The 17,991-nt window shown below is 45.1% G+C and overlaps 1 protein-coding gene across 5 annotated transcripts in view; it reads right to left on the bottom strand.

The window, feature by feature from the left end:
- The window catches only part of LOC140730224 (butyrophilin subfamily 1 member A1-like), an 89,823-nt gene that overhangs the window by 46,698 nt on the left and 25,134 nt on the right, over positions 1 to 17,991 (bottom strand). For 2 of the 5 annotated variants that reach the window (XM_073050393.1, XM_073050389.1), the window contains exon 2: positions 1,874 to 1,935. In XM_073050393.1, coding sequence (XP_072906494.1) covers positions 1,874 to 1,935 — 62 coding nt within the window. Of the gene's footprint in view, positions 1 to 1,873; positions 1,936 to 2,755; positions 2,858 to 5,023; positions 5,313 to 17,991 lie in introns of those variants that run through there. The other 3 variants (XM_073050390.1, XM_073050391.1, XM_073050392.1) reach the window with 3 other exon arrangements.

Genomic DNA, 17,991 nt, shown 5'->3' with positions numbered 1-17,991 from the left:
CGTCGGAATAGGATGTCCCTTGAGAACAGGTGAGCATGAACTTCTTTTGCCAAAGGGTGGTGAATTTGTGGAATTCATTGCCACAAGTGCAACAAGGCCAAGTCTTTATATTTAAAGTGGAGGTTGATTAGTAAGGAAATGGGGAGAAGAACAGGAGAAAGATGTTGAGAGGGATAGTTAAATAAACACAGGTAGATTTACTAAGATGCTGCCAGGTCTGGAGGACATGAGTTATGAGTAAAGATTGAATAGGTTAGGACTGTATTTAGAAAATAGAAGACTGAGTGGAGATTTGATAGAGGTATACAAAATTATGAAGGGTACAGTCAGGGGAAATGCAAGCAGGCTTTTTTCACTGAGGTTGTGTGGGATTACAACCAGAGGTCATGGGTTGAGGGTGAAATGTGTGAAGTTTAAGGGGAACATCAGGGGAAGCTTCTTCACTCAGAAGATCAAGAAAGTGCGGAAAGAGCTGCCAGCACAAATAGTGCATGCAAGCTCAATTTGCACATTTAAGAAAAGTTTGGGTAGGTACATGGATAGCAGGAATATGGAAGGCCATGGTCCAAGCTACTGTGCAGGTTGCTGGGAGTAGGCAGTTTAAATGGTTTTAGCATGGACTAGATAGGCCAAAGGGCCTGTTTCTGTGTTGTATTTCTGTATGACTAATAGCAGAACAGACTTGATGGGCTGAGCTTTGGTCTTATCCAGATGTCCTGACGAAGGGTCTCGGCCCAAAACGTCGACAGCGCTTCTCCCTATAGATGCTGCCTGGCCTGCTGTGTTCTACCAGCATTTTGTGTGTGTTGTTGTTTGAATTTCCAGCATCTGCAGATTTCCTTGTGTTTGCCCACATTATTTCCTACTCTTTTGTTCCTTTATTGAGCTCAATTTACATCTCTACCATTAACAAATCCTCAGCAGTTACCCACCACCACCCATATCATTCAATATTTCTCCGCCACCACCCTATCAATGAACTTCCCTTTGAAACCTCTTCTCCTCTGCCACATTTGATTTTAAATTTCTCAGTCCTGATTAAAGGCCATCAGTCTGAAGGAACTCCATGTAAGCAGAGTACGCTTCCAACAGACAGCAACTGAAATCAGAGTCCAACCTGGACCTCCAGTAGGGCAAGGCAACAGCTTTAGCAGCTTGATAATGATCAAAGGTGTTAAGGTGCAGATATTAACTTGTTTTTGTTCACTCCTAGGGGCATCCTGACAGAGGCTGGTATAAGCATCAAGTTTTCATTTCAAATTAGCATCTGCATCTTTATATGTAACAACTTGCACAAAATGCTGACAGACCTCAGCAGTTGGCAGCATCTATGGAAAAAAGTAAACAGTCGACATTTCGGGCTGAGACCCTTTACTGTTGGGCCAAATGGCCTAATTCTTCTGCTCCTTTATCTTATGGTCTTATAAAGATTCATGATGATTTATGATTTGAGGCACCAATTCTGTTTCCTCTCTGTAGCCCTGTAATAGCTGCAGAAGTTATTTATTTCACCAAAGGATGCCAGAATTACTAAATGGAGGACAACAAAACTGGAGTAGGAAATTTATTTTGTGCAATTTTGCAACACTCCGGCCACTTTCATCACTTTACATGAAAATTCAACGTATTTTAATTGACAGTGCAGCTTTTATGATGCTAGGTGCCTGTGAAATTGTTACAAGTGACCTCTTCATTGCACCTGTGCACGTGACTGCTAAGTGGACTTTGATGTTAGATAACCAGTAAGGTGTTCAATGAACACAACCTACAACACTGAATGTAACATCTTCCTCTCGAAGCAATTACAACCAATCATTCACCAGATAATGGAAATGAAAAATAGTAACATTCTGAAAACAATGTAATGATTTACCTGCCGTGGTCATTTCAACTGCAGCTAACAGGAGAACGGACAAGTAGAGCAGGCAATTCATTCTGAAGAGAAATAGAAAACAGCAGTCATGCATTGGATCTTCTTCAAAGACAAATACAAAACAATTTGTCTACATGTCACAATGTACAGCGCTTCTCTATTGGAGGACAGTTGGATACTCCACACAGCCAATATGTGAACACTCAATATTGCTCATTCAAGATCCAACTGCTGTCAGCATACCAGATCACCTCATTTGCACTTTGAATGGACGAGAATACAAAAACAAAGATGTAATGCTGAGGTTTTATAAGGCATTGGTCAGACCACACTAGGAATATTGAAAGCAGTTTTGGGCCCCTTATCTAAGCAATGATGTGCTGGTATTGGAGAGGGTCCCGAGAAAGTCCACGAGAATGATCCTGGGAATGAAAGAGTTAATGAAAGGAGTGCACTGGAGTTTAGAAGAATCTGTGAGAATCTCATTGAAATCTATTGAATATTAAAAGGCTCAGATCAGTGGATAATGACTTGGGCCCCTGTACTCGGAATTTAAAAGACTGGGCGGGCAGATCTCATTCAAACCTGTCGAACATGTAAAGGCAGAGATAGAGTGGATATGGAGGGCATGTTTCCTACAGTGGGGGAGCCTAGCACCAGGGGGCACATGTGACCTCAGAACGGAGGGTACCAGTTTATTTCGGAGACGAGGAGGAGTAAAAGTTGACATTCAACCTAAAAGGGCTGGAGAGGAATTCTTCATACTGCATTTTCCCCTAATATACAAGGGGTGATTAATAAGTTTGTGGCCTAAAGTAGGAGTCAGTTTTAAAAACCTAGCACATTTATATTTCAACATAGTCCCCTCCTACATTTACGTACTTAGTCCAGCGGTTGTAGAGCATATGGATCCCTTCTTTGGAGAAGTCGGCGTCTCGGACCTTCAGAAGTGGTCGACAGCGGGGTGATTAATAAGTTTGTGGCCTAAAGTAGAAGGAAATGAGTTAATAATTTCAAACTTTTTGCATAGTCACTCAAAGAGTTGAACTGCACGTGCATGTAACGAGAGCTGTATAACTCATCTCCTTCTACCTTAGGCCACAAACTTATCAATCACCTGTGCTGTCGACCACTTCTGAAGGTCCAAAACACCGACTTCCACAAAGATGGGATCTGTATGCTCCATGACCGCTAGACTAAGTATGTAAATGTAGGAGGGGACTATGTTGAAAAATAAATGTGCTAGGTTTTCTAAAATTGACTCCTTCTGCATGGGTTTTTGATTCTCCCAAGAAAGAATGCCTAATCTTCCTCAGTCCATGAGCACAGACCAACTGTTCCTTTGGGAACCCCATGCATCAAACTGGTAGAATGGACTTGAAGGCCAGCTGATCATTGTGCTCAAAGATAACAAATGGTAAAATTCCCAATGCCTGAGACCACATTCACACCTTGACCTTAGTCCCTGCCCAGACAGCACAGCTGCTGTCTTACAGCAGTAAAGATCTGGGTCAACCCTGACCTCCAGTCTCATCTCTATGGGGTTTACATGTTCACCCTAAACTGTGATGGTTTCCTCCCACCATTCCATAGACATGCAGATCATGCCCACTGTAAATTGCAGAATCAGGTGTGGGCAATGAGAATTTGGGGAAGATTTTTTTTTAAGTTGATTAATGTGGGAATAACATAAATGCATGAAGACTCTGTGGGCCAAATGGCCTGTTTTGGTGCTGAATGGCTAGATGATCAAAAATGGACCAATTAGTGCCTCAAAGGCTAAACTGATTCATTTTGAATCCCTTAGAAGGTAGAGAGGAAGAGAACTCCTGATTTGCACATTGCATGAATTGTGCAACCTGACCTCTTCCTTGTTCTGGAATCCCTCAGGGATATGGGTCCTTCTGCTGTATCAGTCAGACATAGAAATGTGCAAAAACAGGCCCTTCGGTCCACCTAGTCCATCCAAACCATTTAAAATGTCTACTCCCATCAATCTGCAATGTGTCTATAGCCTCCATACCCCCTTCCACCTAGTAGCTATCCAAACTTCTCCTAAACATTGAAATCAAGCTCGTATACACCACTTGTACTGGCAGCTTGTTCCACACTCTCACAACCCTCTGAATGAAGAAAGCTTCCCCTCATGTTCCCCTTAAACTTTTCACCCGAACCAATCTTCTCTTATAACTCAGGTCCTTCAGTCCCGGTAGCATCCTTGTATATTTCTTTCCGTACACTTTCCACCTTATTTACATTTTTCATGTCAACCACTGTGTCCACATACCTGGTACCAATGCCCTGCAATTTAAATAGTATCCTTCAAACTCCCGAATCAAGTACCTATTCATGTTCTTCAGAAATCGTACCTGCCTCAATCACTCCCTCTGACAGGCCAGCCTATTGTGGGGAAAAAAATGCCCTCAGGGTCTTGTGTATCTCTCCCCTACGTCACCCGTTTTGTACTCCTCTACCCTGAGGGATCCACCTTCTCTGCACCTCTCATAATTGCAAACACTTCAAAAAGCACCCCCTCCCCACCCCTATTCCGGCAGAATCTTTGTGAAACTTTTCTGCATTCTTCCCAGTTCAACCACATCTTATCTGTAACAGGGTGACCAAAACTGTAAACGAATTCCGAGTGTGATCTTATCAAACGACTTATATAATTGCAAACCAATGGCCCAAGTGCTATACTCAGCACCCCCGATGTATTGTCCTGCACAAATAAGAGAAAATCTGCAGATGCCGGAAATTCGAGCAACACACACAAAATGCCGGAAACGTCGACTGTACTCTTCTCCATAGATGCTGCGTAGTCTGCTGAGTTCCTCCAGCATTTTGTGTCGAGCATCCTACTATCATTTTAAATACCAGAGAAGATGGCGTACAGATCGCAAAACAGACAACGCACGGAAATGGCAGGCTCTGAACAGACAAAAAAAATCTTATGAAAGATTTGGAAAGAGATTTTAAACAAATAACCAATGTTACTTGTTGGTGTGGTAGGGATCGGTGGGGGTAGACTGGCATGAATCATCAGTTCAGACACACCCTGCCAACCACGCAGTGTCGGGCATCGCAGCTTGAAAACAAATCAGAAACCAGCAAACGAGCGAACTCATCAGTAAGTCTCGCTGACGTCCTTACCCGCTGAAGTCGGCAGGAGCTGTGAAACCGAGCGACTACAACCCCTTTAACTTTACCGATCACAGAACAGCGGCCCGCTTAGCATATGCGTTCCGATACCAATTACACTGTAGTGGCCTCGGCTCTTCCGCTTTCGTACATCCGTTCCGTGATACCGATTATACTAGAGGTACTCCGACTCTTCTCGGCTACAATATATCGATTTCCCAATCGTGGTTACACAGCAGTGACTCGGCCCCTCCTGGTTACAGTGCATCAGTTCTCGAATAACAGCGGCTATAGACCCTCCCGATTACGCTGCATTCGAGCTCACGGCAAGATAGCCAATCCGAAGCTCGGCGGAAACAACTTGCCATTCTTTCATCCTATTGGAGCACATTTGCTGTGTGCGGCCCCCAATGGTCACATAACAGCAATCATCCCTTTCCACCAATAACGGCCATGGAACGAAAGAGGCGGGACTCACTGCAACGCACCTCCCCCCCCCCCTCATTTATTCATGCAAAAACATTTTAAATCGGCAGGTTTAGTGGAGAAACCTGGTTGAATTCGCCGATATTTAATTTGACGGACTGTCGAATACGATATTTTAGCCGTAAAATTGAATCAGTAAAACTTCTTGCTGGCTGCTTGCTGGACGGACGTGTTTATCAATAGCGACATTGCTACCACCGATCTTTAAATAACTCGTCCCACGGGTTACATTTGGATGACCCTTTCGCCCAAAGAGCAGGGGTATTTTCAGACCCGCATCAGAAGAGATTTGAACGCACAACTTTGAAATCAAACAAGAGGTATTCACTTTGCTACACCGACGCCCCTAGCAAAACACAAATGCCACTTATCTCAGAGATTAATATAACTGAATAACAGAATTATTTCAGAAAATTCTGATGACCCCACTTAGCCTCTCCATGGCGACGGAACTAAGACTTGCACGAATGACATAGTAAGTCACTGCGCTGTTCTCAATCACGTCAGTTCCATTTCCTATAACTCAGCTCTCGCTACTTCTCGTCCTAACTAGAGCAAAAACGGGGTTTCCTTTCTTATTTACCAACCCAGCCCAGAGTTCCAAAAGATTATATTTCCTCGTGCCAATTAGATACCCGACCGCACACACACACAGTTGTTTCGCGAAAGGATTGTTCCTTCTGCATCTCATTGGATCACGCCATCTCCAATACTACTTGTCTTTCACACAGCATCTTCCCATGAAAATACAGGAGCTATAACATATGCTAATCATCTTTCCCATTATGTGGAGACCCAAACTATCTTCCAGACAAAGGTGCAATTCTCTTGAAGTTAAAATTTCATGTAATGTATTTTATGCTCACAATGTGACCTCGCATATTGAGGAAAAATGAAACGTTTGTGACTGTATTGTAGATGCAGCATCACTGTATATACTCCATAAGGACACACGACGTCGAGTTGTCAGTTATTTGTCCAAACTCATTCCCACTTAAGGATACTTAGCTGGCTTTGGTCTCTTTTAGAACACAAGAACTATGATCAGGAGAAGGTCATCCGGACTGAGCCAGCTCTATCATTCAATAACATTATGGCTAATATGCTCTTTGATAATTAACTTACTTAGAACTTTGATCTGACTGTGGACTCAGCTACACCTACCTGCCTTTACACCACAACCTTTAATGCCCCTGCTGTGCAAAAATCTATCTGATTGTGTCTTAAATATATTTGATTAGGTAGCCTTTATTGCTTCCCTGGGTAGAGATTCCAGATTCACTACTCTCAGGGAAAAGCAGTTTCTTCTAATCTTTGTCTATTTCCCTGAATCTTGAGACTATATTCCCCAGTTCTACCTACATGGAAACACATTTCTGACATCTATTTTTATGCATCTCTTTCATAATTTTAAGTTTCTATCAGTTCCCCTCTCATACTTCTGAATTTCAGTGAGTATAGTCCCAGACGACTATCTCATCCTCTGCAGTGCCTCCAAAGCCATCTTTCCACAAGTTAGGAGACCAGAACTGCACACATTACTTCATGTGTGACCTTAGCATTACCCTGCACAGCATAATCGCCCTGCTCTTAAAATCAATTTCTCTAGCAATGAAGGCCAACATTTAAATTGCCTACTTGCAAATGCAGAACATGGTTGTACAGCATATTACAAGACCCTTCAGCACACAATGTCGTGCCAATCATGTAACCTACTCTAGAACCTGCCTAGAATTTCCCCATCACATAGCCTTCCATTTTTCTAAGCTCTATGTACTTGTCTGAGTCTCTTAAAAGATTCTATTGTATCGACCTCCACCACTGTTGCTGGCAGTGCATTCCACGCACCCACCACTGTGTGTGGAAAAACTTACCTCTGACATCCCCCTTGTACCTACTTCCAAGCACCTTAAAACTTTGTCCCATCGTGTTAACCATTTCAGCCCTGCGAAAATGCCTATGGCTATCCACACGATCAATGCTCATCATCTTAGACACCTCTAATCCTCTGTTGCTTCAAGGAGAAAAGGCCAAGTTCATTCAAACCAGTTTCATAAGGCACACTCTCCATTCCAGGCAACATCTTGTAAATCTCCTCTGCACTCTTTCTTTCATATCCACATCCTGCTGAAATTGCAGGCCAACCTTTTGTGATTCATGCACAAGCACTCCCAAGTTCCCCTGCACAGAATGCTGTAAACTTTGATCATTTAAACAATAACCTGATCTTCTGCTATTCCTTCCAAAGTGTAAGATCCTGCATTTACCAACATTATACTCCATCTACCAAACTCTTGCCCATTCGGTAAACCTATCTATATCTCTCTGCAGACACTCTGCAATGTTTAATTTTTTCCCGACTATTTGGTGCCATCAACAAAATTTGATATACGAAACTCTTCCCTCCCACTTACTTCAAACAAAAGGGGTAGCCATGGGCACTCACCTGAGTCCCAGCTATGCCTGCCTATTTGTCGGCTACGTGAAACAGTTTATGTTTCAAGTCTACCCTGGTGACCGTCCCGCACTTTTCCTATGCTACATCGATGACTGCATTGGTGCTGCATCATCCACTTTGCCTCAACTTCCACCCTACACTCAAACTCACTGGGTCCATTTCTGACACCTCCCTCCCTTTTGCAATCTCACCGCCTCTATCTCCTGAGACAGCTTATCCAATGGTATATATTACAAACCCACGGACTCTCACAGGTATCTAGACTACACCTCGTCCCAGCCTACTTGTAAAAATGCCATTCCCTTTTCTCAATTCCTCAGTAACTGCTCTAGGATGAGGTTTTTAATTCTAGAACAAAGGAGATGTCCTCCTTTTTCAAAGAAAGGGGCTTCCCTTCTTCCACCATCAATGCTGCTCTCAACTGCATCTCTTCTATTTTAATCATGTCTGCTCTTACCCCATCCTCCCACCACTCTACCAGGGATAGGGTTCCTCTTATCCTCACCTACCACCCCACTAGCCTCTGCATCCAGCACATAATTCTGCCACCTCCAACAGGATCCCACCACCAAGCATAAATCTTTCCCTCTCTCCCAACATTATGCTTTCCACAGGGATCACTCCCTACATGTCTCTGTTGTCCATTCATCCCTCCCCACTGCTAACTCTCCTGACACTTATCCTTGCAAGCAGAACAAGTGCTACACTTGCCCCTGCACCTCCCTCACTACAATCCAGGACCCTGAAGAGTCCTTCCAGGTGAGGCGATACTCTACCTGTGAGTCTGTTGGGGTCATTTACTGTGTTCGGTGCTCCCAGTGTGGCTTCCTGCACATTGATGAGACCCAATGTAGACCCAAGCATTTGCACTCCGTCTGCCAGAACAAGTGGGATCTCCCAGGGGCCACCCATATTAATTCCACTTCCCATTCTGATATATCCATCCATGGCCTCCTTCACTGTCATGATGAGACCACTCTTAGGTTAGAGGAACAACACCTTATATTCCATTTGGGAAGCCTCCAACCTGATGGCACGATCATTGATTACTCAAACTTCTAGTCATGCCCCCCAACCTCCCCTCTCCACTTCCCATTCCCTTTTCCCTCCTCACCTCATCTCAACAATTAATTCCCCAGCTCTTTGCTTCATCCCTCTCCCACCCAAGTTTCACCTATCACCTGCTGGTTCTCTTTCCTCTCCCCCCACCTTTTAAATCTACTCCTCAGCTTTTTCTCTTCAGTCCTGCCAAAGGGCTTCAGCCTGAAACATTGACTGTACTTATTATCCATTGATACTGCCTGGCATGCCGAGTTCCTCCAGCACTTTGTGTGTGTTGTTCAAATTTCCAACATCTGCAGATTTTCTCTTGATTTTGGTTTGAATACTAAACTCAGTCCCCTCTTCCAAATTGTTAATATATATCATGAACAGGTTTGGGCCCAGCACTGACCCCTGCAACATTCTGCTCACTACTGACTGTCAACACTCTGCCTTCCATTGGTTAACCATTCACCTATCCATGCCAAAACATTATCCCTAACTTTATGAACTTTATCTTATGGTTAAGTCTTTTATGTGGTGCCTTATTGAATGCTTTCTGGAAATCCACATCTACCAGTTCCCCTCTATTGATAGCACTCATTAGATCCTCAAAGAAAAATGTTAAAAAGAGAGATCACCTTTATTTGCCACATGTGTATCAAAACATACAGTGAAGTACATTGTTTACTTCAAAACAAATCAGCAAAACTGTGCTGGGCAGCCCACAAGTTTTGCTGACCTACCAGTGCCAACGTAGTATGTCCACAACTCACTAATGCTAACTGTACATCTTTGGAATGTGTGCGGAAACCCACATGGCCCTTTGGAGAATGTACAAACTCCTTACAGAGGGTGGTGGGAATTGAACCCCTATCTTACAGCTCTGGCTCTGTAAAGCGCTGTGGATTTGCCAAATGAGACTTGCACTTCCTGAATCCATGTTGTGTCTGCTGATGGAACTATTTCTATCCAGATGTCCTGCTAGTTCTTCCTTATTGGTAGCTTCAAACATTTTCTTACACTGTTCCAAAGAACGAAATGTGGAGCAGTACATTACTTTCAATTAGGACACAGATCAGGAGCATACAGGGAAATGCACTTCAGCCATCGTGATCCCAAATCAAACCAATATTATCTCCGTCTAAATTGCTATGTGAAAACCCTGAGGACTTAATAAATTTCACCACTGTATCAAAATTTAACCTGCAACATTGCTGCTAGATACATGGTGGCACCTAAAGAGGGGCCCTCACCAGCCAGGATGTGTTCTCCCCTACCATCATGGAGGGTAGAGTAGTAGTGTGATCACTTGAGTTGAGTATGATGTTCTCTTAAGGGCTTATTCCTTCAGCGGAGAAGACCAGTGTGCGACTTTGTTTTATGTGGGGAAGTTGATGCACAGACAACTACCACATGGTCCGTAACAGAACTACGTCAGGGTCCAGTGGATGAAATGTAAGACAACTCGGGACTCTTCACTGAAGCAAGCCTTCTTCTGTGTTCACTGTTATTGCGATGTGCCAGCTCCATTGTTGAGGTCTTGGATGGATCACTCTTTATTTGGATCTTCCCCACTGACCCTACCAAGATCTAAGCTCCAGACAGCATTCCTTGTGACCTCTGGAATTCACAACCTCTCCACAACAAGGCGACTATCCTCTGAGAAGTCTCCTTGGTGCTATCATCAGGGAGCAGTTACAGTATTCTGAAGACCCACCCTTAATGACTTAGCAATAGTTTCTGCCTGTCATTTAATCTCAGAACCCTTAAACATTACATTATTTTTTCTTTTACTTGTATTACTTTCAAAATCAGGATTGTGATCACTGACATGTTGAGAAATTGTTGTTTTATGGTAGTAGTGTAGTGGTGTGCTACACGCAGCGCTGAAAGAACGACATGGAGTCGGTAAACTGCAGTTAAAAAAAGATTTTATTCGAACTTCGTGGCCTTGCTTTAAAGCCTCCCTGATCCCGCCCTCCCCGGGTGCAAATGCTGTAGGGGGCACGTATTCACAGTCCCGCGCGGGCTTTTCCCTTTGTTGGTGAAGCAGACCTGGCGCCCTTTTGGGACTGGCCTTTATGCCGGCGCGCTGGCTATTTGTGAGCTGCGGTGCTGGGAACTCGACTGGTTGTGCCACGTCCACACGGGCCGATTTGAGTTGGTCCACCGTGAAAACCTCCTCTCTCCCCCCAACGTCCAGCACAAAGGGCCGTTGCAGCGGTGGCCGATGCCCGCCCCTTCGTACAAACACAAACTTACAGTTCTGCAGGTCTTTGGGTACGCAGGTCGGGTTCTGCCCATGCTGCGAAGTGGGTATGGGGGCCAGGTTGCCAGCGACCCTCGATGAGTTGCTCCAGTACCCCACCGACTGCCGTGTTAGATGCGTCCACTGTGAGGGCGGTAGGGACGTCCATTCTGGGGTGCACCAGCGTCGCAGCGTTTGCCAAGGCTTCTTTCGTTTTAATGAAAGCGGCGGCGGACTCCTCGTCCCAGGTAATGTCCTTGCCCGGACCCGACATCAGGGCGAACAGGGGGCGCATGATTCGGGCAGCTGAAGGGAGGAAGCGGTGGTAGAAATTTACCATACCTACGAATTCCTGAAGGCCTTTGATTGTGGTGGGTCGGGGAAAATGGTGGACCGCGTCTACCTTAGCGGGCAGAGGGGTTGCCCCGTCTTTAGTAATCCTGTGGCCCAGGAAGTCGATGGTGTGATTGTGAGACCGTATTCACTCAGTTGGGTGTAGAGTTGACGGAGGTGGGACAGATGCTCCTGACGATTGCTGCTGGCTATGATGATGTCGTCCAAATAGATGAATGCGAAGTGCAGGTCGCGTCCCACCGCGTCCATTAACCGCTGGAACATCTGTGTGGCATTCTTCAGGCCGAACGGCATGCAGAGGAACTCGAAAAGGCCGAACGGTTTTGGGGACGTCGTCCGGATGCATCGGGATTTGATGGTATCCCCGGACGAGGTCTACCTTGGAGAAGATCCGTGCGCCGTGCAGGTTTGCTGCAAAGTCCTGAATGTGCGGCACAGGGTAGCGGTCCAGTGTGGTAACCTTGTTCAGCCTGCAGTAGTCGCCACATGGTCTCCAGCCCCCCGTCGCTTTGGGCACCATGTGCAGGGGGGAGGCCCATGGGCTGTCGGACTGCCGGATGATCCCCAATTCCTCCATCCTCTTGAACTCCTCCTTCGCCAGTCGGAGCTTTTCTGGGGGAAGCCGCCGAGCATGGGCGTGGAGGGGTGGTCCCTGGGCCGGGATGTGGTGCTGTATGCCGTGTCAGGGCATGGCTGCCATGAACTGCGGTGCCTGAACCGATGGGAAATCCGCCAGGACTCTGGTGAAGTCGTCGGACAGCGTGATGGAGTTGAGGTGTGGGGCTGGCAACTGGGCTGCACCCAGGGAGAACGTCTGAAAGGTCTCGGCGTGGACCAATCTCTGCCTCGGCAGGTTGACCAGCAGGCTGTGAGACCGCAAAAAATCCGCACCCAGAAGCGGTTGGGCTATGGAGGCCAGTGTGAAGTCCCACGTGAACCGGCTGGAGCCGAACTGTAGCTGCACCGTACGGGTGCCGTAGGTCCTTACCGTGCTGCCGTTCACGGCCCTCAGGGTGGGACCTGGTGCTCTGTTGCAGGTGTCGTAAATCGTTGCAGGTAAGACGCTGATCTCGTCACCGGTGTCGACCAAAAAACGGCGTCCCGACCGCTTGTCCCACACATAAAGGGGGCTATCCCGATGGCCAGCCGCCGCAGCCATCAGCGGCAGCTGGCCCTGGCATTTCCTGGGAATTTGCAGGGCGGGCGACAGCGGTGGGCTTCTGCGCCCCACCGCTGGTGGTAGAAGCACCATTGTCCGTTGGGCTCCTCACCCCTGCCTCTGGGGTTAGCGGGCTCTGTGGCCGGGCCTGTTCTGCTGCTGGGAACGTGGTCTGGTGATCTGTGCGACGGACGCCCCATTCACCTTCTTGGCGATCCACAGCAAGTCCGCCCGGGCTGCCACCTTCCGGGGGTCGCTGAAATCCACGTCGGACAGCAGCAGGCGTATGTCCTCGGGCAGCTGCTCCAGGAATGCCTGCTCAAGCATGAGGCAGAGCTTGTGTCCTCCTGCCAGAGACAACATCTCATTCATTAAAGCCGATGGAGGTCTGTCTCCCAAACCATCCAGGTGCAGTAAACAGGCAGCCCGCTCGCGCCGTGAGAGTCCGAAAGTCCTTATGAGCAGGGCTTTGAATTCTGTGTATTTGCCGTCTTCCGGGGGTGACTGTATGAACTCCTCAACCTGGGCTGCTGTGTCCTGGTCGAGGGAGCTCACCATGTAGTAGTAACGTGTGTCCTCCAAGGTTATCTGCCGAACGTGGAATTGGGCTTCTGCTTGCTGGAACCATAGGTGAAGTCGCAGCGTCCAGAAGCTTGGCAGTTTCAACGAAACTGCATGAACAGATGCGGCATCGTTCATCTCCGGCTCAAATATTGTTTGGGCCGCCGGGGTCACCAATTGTAGCGGTGTGCTACACGCAGCGCTGAAATAACAACACGGAGTCGGTAAACTGCAGTTAAAAAAAGATTTTATTCGAACTTCGCGGCCTCCCTGATCCCGCCCTCCCCGGGCGCGGATGCTGTAGGGGGCACGTATTCACAGCCCTGCATGGGCTTTTCCCTTTGTTGGTTAAGCAGACCTGGCGCCCTTTTGGGACTGGCCTTTATATTTGTGAGCCGGTTCGAGTGCGCTAGGAAGTGGGTCGCCACAGTCGTACAATAAAAAAATCAGATAAATTAATGTAAGTTACAATAATTCTAAATCATTGGGTTATACACTTAGTGGACTGTTTATTAGCTACGCCAGCTAACTAATACAAATAGCTAATCAGCCAATCATGCAGCAGCAACTCAATACATGAAAGCATGTAGATGTGGTCAAGAAGTTCAGACCAACATCAGAATGAGTAAGAAATGTGACCTAAGTGACTTTGACTATGGAATGATCGTTGATGCCAAATGGGGTGGTTTGTGTATTGCAGAAACCCCTTTGATCTCCTGTAAATGTTATGCACAACAGTTGGGTTTGCAAAGAATGCGTGCAAAACAAAAAAATTAAAATAAATTCTGTGGGTGAAAATGCCTTGTTAATGAGAGGTCAGAGGAGAAAGGCCAGGTAGGTTTAAGCGGACAGGAAGATGACAGTAGCTCAAATAACCATGCAACAGTGTGCAGAAGAGCATCTCCATAAGACATAGCAGCAGAATTAAGCTATTCAGCTCATTGAGTCTGTCCTGCTATTCAATCATGGCTGATCACAGATGCTACTCAATCCCACACACCTGCTTTCTCGCCATAACCTTTGATGCCCTGACCAATCAGGAAGCTATCAATTTTCATGGTCTTGGCCTCCACATGTGTCTATGGCAGAAGATTCCACAGATTCACTTTAATTTGGCTAAAAAAATTCCTCCACACCTGTGGTCCAAATGGCTACCCCTCAATTTTGAGGCTTACTCTCTAGTTCTGGACACTCCCACCATAGGAAACATCATCTCCACATCCACCTTATTTAGTCCTTTCAACATTCAGTAGGTATCAATGAGATCCCACCACATTCTTCTAAATTCCAGTGATTATAGGCTCAAAGCTGCCAAACACTCCTCATATGTTAATCCCATTCATTCCCAGAATCATCTTCATGAACCTCCTCTGGACTCTTTTCAATGAGACCACATCCTTTCTGAGATATGGGTCCTAAAACTATTGACAATACTCCAAGTGTGGCCTTACCTGACTTGTACAAGGCTCCATGTTATCCCTTTGTTTTTCTATTCTATTCCTCTTGAAATGAATGTCAACATTGCATTTGGCTTTTTTACACTGACTCAACCAGTAAATTAACCTTCTGGGAGTCTTGTACAAGGACTCCTAAGTCACTTTGCACCTCTGATGTTTGAACATGCTCCCCATTTAGATAATTAGTCTGCATTTCTGTTCCTTTTACCAAAATGAATTATCATACATTTCCCAAAACTGCATTCCATCTGCTACTTTTTTGCAATTTTCTTCCAATTTCTCTAAGTTCTTCTGCAGTTGCATTGCTTCCACATCAACAGCTACCCCTCCCCCTAAATTTGTATCATACCCAAGCTTTGCCACAGAGCCATCAATTCCATTATTTAAATCACTGACAATGTGAAAATTAGTCGTCCCAATACTGACCACTGAGTCACTGGCAGCCAACCGGGGAAGGCCCCCTTTATTCCCACTTGCTGCCTCCTGCTTGTCAGCCATTCCTCTATCCATGCCAGTATCTTTCCTATAATGCCATGGGATTTTATCTTAAGCAGTTTCATGTGTGGCACCTTATTATCAAATGTCTTCTGAAAATCAAAGTAAATGACATCCACTGCCTTTCCTTTGTCCAAGCTGCCTGTTACCTCCTCAAGTACCCCGAAACCCATCCTTAATAATGGACTTCCAACACTTTCCCCAACCACTGAGGTTAGGCTACTGTGTTATCACACACACATCAAACGCTGAAGTAGATGGGTTACAGCAGCAGAAGACCACATTAGGTTGAACTCCCGTGGCCACTTAATTAGGTACACTGCTGTACTTAACAAAATGCCAACTGAGGTGTAGATTTTGAATTATAAAATGTATAGATTTTGTCTTTGCACTGTACTTCTGCCACAAAATGAGAGATTTTGTGTCATGTCAGTGATGATCAATCTGATTCTGATATTTTCTGAATCCTTTTCTTCCAGTTTTCCAGCAACTTTCATGTACTGCAACAAACAGTCCCAGCTTCTGTTTCACACTTTCTTCAGACACATCAGCACAAACACCATCTTTCCTTTCTGACTTTACTTCATCACTTCTGTTCTCTACACACCTCCCTCTGCTCAGCAATTAAAAACATGCTTGTTATCTAACTTTTCTTCAACTGCCATTTTATCCTCAGATTTCCAATATTTTAGATTTTAGCTTTAAATCATGATATCAGAATCAGGTTCATTATCACCAGCATGTGATGTATAATTTGTTAACTTAGCAGCAGCAGTTCAATGCAATACATAACATAGAACAAAAAAAGTAAATTTTATTCAGTATACTTTATATAGTATACATACATTGAATAAATTAAAAATCATGCAAAAACAGAAATATATATTTTAAAAAAGTGAGGTGGTGTTCAAGGGTTCAATGCCCATTTAGGAATTGGATGGCAGAGGGGAAGAAGCTGCTCCTGAAGTGCTGATTGTGTGCCTTTAGGCTTCTGTATCTCCTACCCATGCTGGAGGTCCTTAATAATGGACGCTGCCTTTCTAAGACACTGCTCCTTGAAGATGTCCTGGGTACTTTGTAGACTAGCACCCAAGATGGAGCTGACTAAATTTACGACCCTCTACAGCAGCTCGCTCTTCCCCCCACCCCCCAAAATCAGACAGTGTTGCAGCCTGTCAGATTGCTCTTCACAGTACATCTATGGAAGTTTTTGAGTGTATTTGTTGATATACCAAATCTCTTCAAACTCCTAATAAAGTATAAACACTGTCTTGCCTTCTTTATAACTGCATCGATATATTGGGGCCAGGTTAGATCCTCAGAGATCTTGACACCCAGGAATTTGAAACTGCTCACTCTCTCCACTTCTGATCCCCGAGGACTGGTGTGTGTTCCTTCGTCTTACCCTTCTGGAAGTCCACAATCAGCTCTTTTGTCTGACACACATTGAGTGCCAGGTTGTTGCTGCGCCACCACTCCAATAGTTGGTACATCTCACTCCTGTATGCCCTCTCGTCATCACCTGAGTTTCTACCAACAATGGTTGTATCGTCAGCAAATTTATAGATGGTATTTGAGCTATGTCTAGCCACATAGTCATAGGTATATAGAGAGTAGAGCAGTGGACTAAGCACACACTCCTGAGGTGCGCCAGTGTTGATCGTCAGTGAGGAGGAGATGTTATCACCAACCCACACAGATCGTGGTCTTCCGGTTCATTTGCTTGATGAAACAATCTCTGGAACAACTGATCTGCTGGACTCAGATTTAACTTAGTTAGCAATTTAAGTTTTGAGAGCAAAGTCCAATCATTATCCCAACAAGGGAACAAATTCAAACATATCGTAGCTGTATACAACTTGTTTAAGCCACATTGGTACACTTGCATGCAGCTCTGGCAGTCACACTGCAGGAAGGCTTTATAAAGGATGTAGAAGAGGTTATCCTATGTTGCCTGGATTTGCGATAGTTAGCTATAAGGAGAGATTGGAAAAGCTTGTATTGTTTACTGTGGTGCTCCAAGAGGCTATGGGATGACCCAATAGAAGTGTTAAAATTACGAGGCATAGGTTAGGTAATTAGTGTCCTTCTCTTCATAGAAAATGCTGGAGGAACTCAGCAGGTCAGGCAGAATCTATGTAAAGGAATAGAGCCGACTCTTAATATCTCTCTGGTGTTATTTATTTATTGTGATACAATGCAGAATAGGCACTTCTGCCTCTTTGGACAATACCGCCCAGCAATCCCCCAGTTTAATACTAGCTTACAATAACCTGGGACAAATTACAATAACCAATTAACATATCAGCCTGTACATCTTTGTATAATGGGTGGAAACCGATGCAGTCACAGGAAGAATATACAAACTCCTTAAAGGCAACTGCAGTTAAGCACTGTGCTAACCACTATGCTATTGTGCTACCTCCCATGTGTCACTATAGATTTCCAGCATCTGAGGAATCATATATATAATGTCCTTTTTAGAATGGAAATGCCAAATATCAGACTACACAAGGCAAGCAGTGGGTAAGTTAAAACATACATGTGGTAGCTTTCTTTAAATATTTATGGACTACTTCTAGAGGAAATGCTGAAGCAGATACAAAAGTATCATTTAAGAGGCATTTAAACAGATAGAGGCAGGGATGGAGAGGTACGGACCATTTGCAGGCAAATGTGCAGTTTAAATTGTGAACATGGTTGGCACACATATCTTGG

This window comes from Hemitrygon akajei, chromosome 7 (assembly GCF_048418815.1).
Source record: "Hemitrygon akajei chromosome 7, sHemAka1.3, whole genome shotgun sequence".
Taxonomy (NCBI): Eukaryota; Metazoa; Chordata; class Chondrichthyes; order Myliobatiformes; family Dasyatidae; genus Hemitrygon; species Hemitrygon akajei.
This window is presented reverse-complemented; position numbering and strand designations above follow the sequence as displayed.